Here is an 8,784-nt window from a genome sequence, read left to right on the forward strand (position 1 = left end):
GGGCTTGTACGTTGCACGTACAGGCTTGTACGCCCATCATACTCCTCATGTTGACCAACTCTCAATCCTAGTTCTTAACCCATTAAGACAAGACGTCCAGAACCACAAAATGGCTAAATATAAGTGACTTGATCCATAAAGTCGAATGCTTTAAACCTTTGCATGGCTTAATGAATCCCAAACACCAAAGATGAATTCCAAAAAAAAATCACTCCTAAAATGTCTTAAAACTTCTTAATACCTTAAGACCTCAGTCCAAACTTTCAGATCTGATTTCAAGGGACTTCTTAAGTCATAAAGTTGGAAACTTTATGACTTAGCATAACTCAATGGGGTCTAAATCTAAACCTTAAGTCCCAAAAACCCATCAAATAACTACCAAATCATGCATGGAAGGTTTACACTCCTAAAGATCCAAACTTTATGACTCCATAACCTCAGTAAGGACCAAATAAGAGGCTCAAATTTTTTGGAGTAACTTCTACTCACAAGAACCACCTCGAAGGGACCAAAATCATAACAATGTACCACTTAGCTAGATCTACATGAAAGAGTTGTAAAGGTTGAGACTTTATACCTCTAGAAGATAGATCTGGGTGCATAAAGCTTGGATCCAAAAGCTCCAAGTCAAACAATGACTCTTCAAGAAGTTCCTTCTTCCTCATCTAGAACCAAAACACACCAAAAATCACTCTGAAGCTCTTCAATCACTCAAATAGGGGCTAAGGGTCGATTTCTAGGGTTTGGAGGGATGGAGGCTGAAGATCTTAGGGTTAGGTTATGAGATAAGGAGCTTAAATAGGGTCCAAGACCCTAAAATAGGGTTCTGACCTGACTGGAGTACGCCCAACATATATATGGTACACCCAGCGTACTTCGGGGAACATTCGTGACCATCTTGTTCAGTACGCCCAGAGTACTCCAAGGTACGCCCAGCATAATCCCTTCTTCCCTAGTACGCCCGCGTACTCTTTGTGTACGCCCCGCGTACTCGGCTAAGCCTGAAAAACCACAAAACTTCCGAAGGCCATAACTTCTTCGTTATAAGTCCGATTCCGATGATCCTTATATCCACGGAAATATGACGAGAAGATCTACACTTCTAACAACTCAAACCTTTCTTAAGACCTTCCGAACAAAACACGAACCGAACACCCGGCTCCAAAACACGAACCGAACACCCGGATCACTTCTAATACATCACCCGCACCCAAATGGGTCTAGGTCTTACCTTCCCAAAAGCCATAATCCTTATAATGACCGACCCTCGATCCACAGCCTCAGACTAGAAGTCAATTCAGATCAGAGCGTTACATAATATCCAACATAAACATATGATTCACAGGACCCTAAAGAAAAGTCAAAAAAAAATATTCATTAGAACTGCAGTAATCACTTTTAAAATGTGCATACAAAAGGTAGGAACATACATCATCTGTGGAAAACTTAAGTAGTTCTTCTCCATCATCTAAGGTAAGAACTCTGATGTTGGTATTTGATGCATGTAATATGTTATCATCTATCATTACAAGAAAAAAAACGTTAGAAGAAAAGGTTTAAGACAATTTAAGAACCATGTGTTGGGAAGACTCACCAGAAAAATATAAAATGAAGCGATAAGTTTCTTTGAGATTTTCATTTCTTTTAACACTTCACTAGTTTCATAGTTCATTTAGCATGTTGTTCCATCTGTACTTATAGCACAAACTTTATGCCCTTTGTTTGCAAAAGAAAGAGCATCAATTTTACTACACATGGATAAGTTATGAGTTTCAGGTATTACTCCAAATTTGGTTATTTTAACCATCAATAATCAAAAAAAATTTATGATCATGATCATCTTATTATTTGCCTAAAAATCAACCTAAAACTCCAGTGAATGCAATATACTTCATCTGAACAACAAAAGAGATTAACATTAAATAATATGGTTTGTTAATAGTAAAAAAAGTTGAAGCCAATTATTTTCCAAATTCCAATAATAACCCTTGACAGCTAGGCAAATTGAATTACCTGCACAGGCAATCCAACTCCTAGTCTAGTCTTGATACCAAGTATTATACTAGGGTTTCCATCCCAATTCACTTCCAACTCCATAGTTATTCCTTCACCTCTATCTTCAACAAAAGAAGCTCCTAAACAATATAAACAATTGATAATTACGATTCGATAATAGGTTGAATCTTCTTACTATGAAAGGATAAAAGCAAATGGTAATACTATCAATTAGCCTAACCTGTAAACTGGGGGGCCATCGTGCTGAGGGTAAACTTGGAAAATGAAAAAGAGGACAACACCATTGGTCTGTATTTTTCAAGAGTTGGCTCCAAATTAGCCTTTATAAGCTTAGAGGTTGCCTACAAGTAAATCCAAAAACACATGTTAAGCATATTACCATAATGATGGTGAATAGAGGGGTTTAAATTTTAAAATTGACCTCATCAACATAGGGCCTGATCTTTGTAAGATGAGCATTAAACTAGGTCAACTGAAAGATTAAGCAGAATAATCAGCCCCTGGAGAAGATAGAAAGAAAGTTGAGAGAAAGTACATAAGCAAGAAGAATGTAGGGTAGAAAAGTATCACTCAACTTCTGTCTCTGTGAGAAAGCAACCCAAGAAGGGTAGAATTCTGGTGAAAGCAACTTTTTTGAATCTTCAACTGTCATTCTCGCAAAAGTCGCAATCATTGTTGCCTTCAACACATAATTTAACCCAAATTTCAATAAATTCATGAATATTCAGAGCATACACTCAATTCAAATCATGTTTTAGGTCACACATTAAGGAAGATGCATATTGTGTGTGTTGTTAAATCAAACAATTCACATTAACTATTACACATAATGGAGACTGGAGTGTTTGTGATGTGTGTAATCCAAATCCTTTTGAACTGACTCATAGACAGATGCAGATACAAGCGTGTTATGGCATGAAATCTACGATGAAGCTAGATATATAACTTTTGGTTTCTTCCTCTTCAGGGTGGTATGACGATTGGAGTAGCAGATAGAGGATGGGAGGGTCGTACGAGCGGTGGTGGCGGCAGCTAGCTACTGCAGGACAAAAACAAGGCGATGGGCAGTCAAAGCAGCACCGACAACTGTCGTGTCGTGGTTGTAGATGGCAACAGAAAGAAAAAGAATAAGATGGAGGAATGGTGGTAGCGGACGCACTCACGGTCGCCACTCGTTCTCATCGGAAGGAAAGGTAGTCGCGATGCTCGGCGGTTTGGTGTAACAAAGAACGGAGGTAGTAGCAACAGTTGTTCACAGCAGCAGGCCGACGACGACTGGGATGGTCGGGATTAGGGTGGCGGCTGAACAAGTGTTGTAGGGTTAGGTTTTTCGGGTGTTGCACTCTAAAAATAGGAGAGGTAAGGAATCACAGGTTCAATTCTGTGTTTTACCAAACTCGGATGTATTTTAACGAGACTGGTCCCTGCCTCTACAAATCCTTTACAATTTAAATCCAATAATTACTAAACAACCTTTGCTTCACAAAATCTTTTACATTTCAAGTCCTAATATTACAATATAGACACCAAATTCTGGAAATGATACCATTTAACTTCTTATGGCTAAAGCTGATAAATTATTACGGATTTAGGGTTAAAATAAAATAAAATATAAAATACATCACGGGGTTTTAAAGTTTATTATTTATTTATTTACCTATATTATTTTATTCATTTTATTTTATTTTATTTTATTTATTTTAAACAGAATGTTACACAATCAGGTGTCGGAAACTTAACATCAACTGTCGTCCGGCGTCTGAAAGTATCAGATTTGGCGGCAGTGGATATGTGGTTATGAAACTCTATCAAATAGGGATCGATTAGGACATCGGATTGTTGGACAGGGTAAATGGAGGATTCATCCGTATAATTAGGGTATGTGGTTTAGGGTCGACCCATTTAGTGGAATTTGGATATGTGGTTTAGGTGACCCATTTAAGATTTTTTTATTGACACATAGGTTTTTATATTTCCAATGTTAAAAAAGGTAAGGAGTAGTAGTGAGAGAAATATAATAGGTTTTGTTTTGAAAAAAGATAATAAATAAATAGAAACAACCCGAACCAAACACAATCAATCTTTTCCTTTTCTCTCTTCTCGCTAATACAATTGCAATTTGTCACTGTCGAGTCCCTTAGCGACTCATAGGAGATGGTGTAAATATTGGTAGGGAGTGTTTGGCGAGAGGGGTGGCGACTGTAGCCTAATACTACAAATTAACAAAAAGTAATGCTCTAAGGAGGTAATACTTTAAAAAATGCCTCATTTTATTGAAATTAGAATCCACATTACTGAAATAGGTCTGCATTCTTCTTTTTTATTCATAAATCATCCAAGTTGTAGAAATGGTACTTCAACTCTTTTAGTTTTTTTGTTATAGAAACGGTCCTTCAAGTCTTTTTTTTTTTTAATTTTTTTTACAAACCATCCAAACACTTATTTCATTTAAAATTTTGGTGTTTTGCTAGCTATTATCATGCATAATCTTCCTTTTTATATATGAGATTTTCTACCATGCATTGTTTTTTATATATGCTAACCTAGCTATTGATTAGAAAGGCCATTCTTCAGTTTATTTATTTATTTATTTTAGTTTTCACCAAAATAAAATTTTTTACGAAACACTCATCTTTTTGTTTTTTTTCCTCACACCAAAATGGAGCGTTTTCAAATTGGTCGATTGTTCGAGTTTTCTCCCCCTCCTTTGTAATTAGTTTTGTTGCACTAATCTAGTGGTTTATTGATTTTAATATTTAACTCACACCTTTTAAATCTGCTTTAATTTTTTTTTCATACTATATAGTGCTCATGTACTTGTCGACATAGCATCATTGTATTATTGTTTGCGATTACTAACTTTTCCTTATAGTATTAACGGATGAAAATCATTTTAATTTACTCTTTAAAATATGACATAAAATTACGACATACATTTTTGTCTGTCGTAAATTATTGATATTTTACAATATCTGACATAGATTTTATGACATACTTTTATGCCTGTCATAAACAGTGTTGTATGTCGTAATTCATATATCAAGTAAAGCCTTTTTTCTAGTAGTGTTAAATTTTAACTATATTATGGAAGAAGACATCTCTAACTGTTTATTTTCGAAAAAAGTCTGAAATTTTCAAAAAAAATCCTATATAATAAACAATGATTATTTTGCAAGTGTTATGGTTTTTTGGGATTTAAAAAAGAAATAGAAATAGCTTTTGAGTTAATAAACCCAGACTTTAAGGACGTTTTTTTTTTACTGATTTCCCTATTTCTAGTTTACTAATTTCAAAGATTTTCCATAATAAAACCATAATCGAAAGGATTAATAATAAATAGTCTCATAAATAGTCTCAGGTTGTTGTGGACTATGAACCTCCGACTGTCAATAATGATGGCTGGACGGACCATGCCTAGAAAGGTATAATAATAAAGTTTAATACAAATATATTTTATTATTTTATTGGCAACTTGCAAAAAAGTGGTTTCCTTTTCTACAAATTAAGCACATTTCTTCTCCTTCAGTCTTCACTTGAACCATGGCTGATGTTCAAGGCTACCTCATCCTCTTTCTCATAGGTACCATAACCACCATCTTTATACGGGCGTTATTCAAGTCGAATAGTGCGAAGGGTAAATCTCGCCTTCCTCCGATTCCATTTGCCCTTCCCATCATCGGGCATCTCCACCTCCTTGGTCCAAGTCCCCACCAAGCTTTCCACAAGCTTTCTTTGAAATATGGGCCAGTTTTTCGCCTCTTTCTGGGTTCAAAACCCAGTGTTGTTTTTGGTTCACCAGAAACAGGGAAAGAATTGTTTAAAACGTATGATAATGTCTTTTTAGATAGACCCTATAACTCATCCATGGATTATATTGCCTACGGAGGCCGTGGATTCATCTTTGCTACTTACGGACCCTACTGGAAGTTCTTGAAGAAGATAGTCGTCTCAGAACTCCTCAATGCTAAAACACTCGATTCCCTCCGTCCAGTCAGAAACGAAGAAATCAATCGCTTTTTAAGATTTTTATCAGAGAAAGCCAAAGTTGGGAAGTCGGTAGAACTTGAAGGGGAGCTTATAAAGATGGCGAACAATATTATATCACGAATGCTGATGAGCAAGAGGTGTTCAGACGAAGATGACGATGCCGGGGACATAAAGAACATAGTTACCGACATAGGCGAACTCATGTTTACATTTAACCTTTCAGATCATATATGGTTCCTTAAGAATATAGATGTACAAGGAATTGGAAAAAGGTCAAAGGAAATTCGTGGAAGATTTGATGCGATGATAGAAAAGATCATGGAGAAACGTGAAGAGGCAAGAAAGCAGAATTACGAGAAAGCAGAAGTCAAGGACTTGCTTGACCTTTTACTCGACATCTCAGAAGATGAGAACATGGAGATAAAGCTGAGCAGAGACAACATTAAAGCCTTCATTCTGGTAATTAATTAACATCAGCATATCATATTTCAACCTTTGTTATATCTATATTTGCATCTACTAACATATATATATGTGTTTCATTACAGGATATATTTGGTGCAGGAACAGACACTTCTGCCATCACTACCGAGTGGGCTTTGGCTGAACTAGTAAACCATCCCCACATAATGAAAAAAGCTGTTGAAGAAATCGAGAAAGTTGTGGGAAAAGATAGACTTTTACAAGAATCAGACATACCAAACCTTCCTTATCTTCAAGCAATCGTGAAGGAATCACTACGTCTTCATCCCACAGCCCCAGTGATTCAAAGAATCTCAACAGAAGATTCCACCATCGGAGGTTACCATATTCCGGCAAACACTACAATCTTTTTCAACATATGGAGCGTCAGTAGAGACCCAGCCTACTGGGAAAACCCACTCGAGTTCAAGCCTGAAAGATTCGAAGAGAAACAGTTGGATGTAAGAGGGCAACACTTTGAGTTGTTACCATTTGGAAGTGGGAGGAGGATGTGTCCAGGGACATCGCTAGGGTTGTCGGTGGTGTATGTAACTCTCGGTTGTATGATTCAGTGTTTCGATTGGAAAGCCGGAAAAGATGGGAATCTAACTAGTGTTGACATGGAAGAGGGTATCGGGATAACACTTCCTAGAGCTAACCCTTTGGTTTGTGTTCCTGTAGCACGACTTCATCCCCTCCCTTTGTCTGTGTAATACGTCACTTCGAAGTACAGTAGTCAATGGTGTTTGCTTTGATTAATGTTTTTTATTTTTATTTTTATCTCATAAAATCTGAGTTCAAAACGTGTAACGAAAGCATGTTATTATGTATTTCAATGATTATGTTTCCTGCCTGATGATTATTGGTTCTCTTGATCTTTAAGATTTTGATACATTATCTAATTATAACAAGTCGTATTAATTACTTGACACAGAGATATTAATGGAAAGTGACGAGTAGGGCTTAACTAATTGAAAAGTATTTCCCTTACTTCTTTATGGACGGCGACAGAAATTAAAAGTAGTTGGCGGCTATAAAGTATTACACTTATGTAAAACTTTGTTTATATATAAGTATTTATTAAGTTGAGGGGTTGTAAATATAATTCTCTCCTTTTATATATATATATATATATATATATATATATATATATATATATATATATATATATATATATATATTGAGTTACTCGTGTCATTGTGGGCATCGAGTTTTCACATTGACTCATGGTATCATAGAGCCATTAAATTCGATCCTTTTCCCTCCCATAATCTCCTTCTTTTTCTCTTCTCCTTCCCTTAACTCCCACCCATCGGCTTTCTTCCATTTTTCACCACCCTTCCATGGCAGCCAATTCCTCCTCTCTGTCCATGAACACAATCCTCCATTTAATCACCATTCGGTTGTCCTCCTCAAATTATCTTTTATGGCGGAATCAAATGATTCCTCTCTTGAACTATCAGCAGCTTTACGACCATGTTGACGGCTCCAATCTGTGCCCCTCTACGTCTATTCTGGTAGACAATAAGCCCACTGTTAACCCCGCCTTTGCCTAGTGGGTCTCATCAGATCAAAAGACTCTCATTCTCCTTCAAGCTTCACTCACTGAAGAGGTTTTTTCGAAGATTGTGGGACTCTCCACTGCTCGTGAGATTTGGGATGCTCTTGAAGCTGCCTATGGTAACTCCTCATTGGAGCGTGTTCAAAACCTTTGTGACCGCCTTCGCCATCTCACCAAAGGCACCCACTTCGTCTCTGAGTTTGGTCGCAAATTTAAGCTGTTGTGTGATCAACTCGCTGCTATCGGCCAAGTTGTCGATGATTTCGATAAGACTCATTGGTTCTTGTGCGGCCTCGGTGCGTCGTTTGAAACCTTTTCCACAGCCATTCGGACCTCCGGTGCCTCCTACCAGTTGTGTGATCTTCTGGCTAAGGCCGAAGGTCATGAATTTTTCTTGAAGGCTATACATGGCGAAGCTTCTTCACCCCCTGCTGTTGCGTTTTCTGCCGCTGCTGTGACATCCCCAAAATCACGGCCAGAAAAGACCGGTTTGTTTATGCTTTGTTTAAAAATCAGAGTTACATTTTAAATGAAAGTGTTGCGGAATTTGTCCCAAAACAAGATATGATAAAGATTTATCAAAAGCATTTCCATAGAAATGTATTTCATTAAAAGACTTGGGATGTCATGTTCGTACAGATCAAAAGCATAAACAGTACAATATAAGCCTTACTACATTATTTCATATCTACAGGCCTATATCCGTAATCCCTCGTCCAAAACATCACATCTATGCTCATGCGCCACTACCTGTAATA

The 8,784-nt window shown here is 37.0% G+C and overlaps 1 protein-coding gene across 1 annotated transcript; it reads left to right on the plus strand.

Moving 5' to 3' along the window:
* The first annotated feature begins 5,527 nt into the window (after positions 1–5,527).
* On the plus strand, positions 5,528–7,321 carry LOC145073240 (cytochrome P450 93A3-like). Its single transcript, XM_079019795.1, has 2 exons — positions 5,528–6,462; positions 6,552–7,321. Exons 1-2 carry the CDS (start codon positions 5,557–5,559, stop codon positions 7,176–7,178), a joined length of 1,533 nt encoding a protein of 510 aa, XP_078875921.1. The 5' UTR covers positions 5,528–5,556; the 3' UTR covers positions 7,179–7,321.
* Positions 7,322–8,784: the final 1,463 nt, after the last annotated feature.

This window comes from Lactuca serriola, chromosome 9 (assembly GCF_051521515.1).
Source record: "Lactuca serriola cultivar US96UC23 chromosome 9, Lser_US96UC23_V15, whole genome shotgun sequence".
NCBI lineage: Eukaryota > Viridiplantae > Streptophyta > Magnoliopsida > Asterales > Asteraceae > Lactuca > Lactuca serriola.

Bases quoted from the DNA above. Each gene is read 5' to 3' on its own strand.
- LOC145073240 (XM_079019795.1), top strand. From the start codon at position 5,557: ATGGCTGATGTTCAAGGCTACCTCATCCTCTTTCTCATAGGTACCATA. The intron at 6,463-6,551 runs GTAATTAATTAA...GTTTCATTACAG, and splicing joins ACATTAAAGCCTTCATTCTG to GATATATTTGGTGCAGGAAC.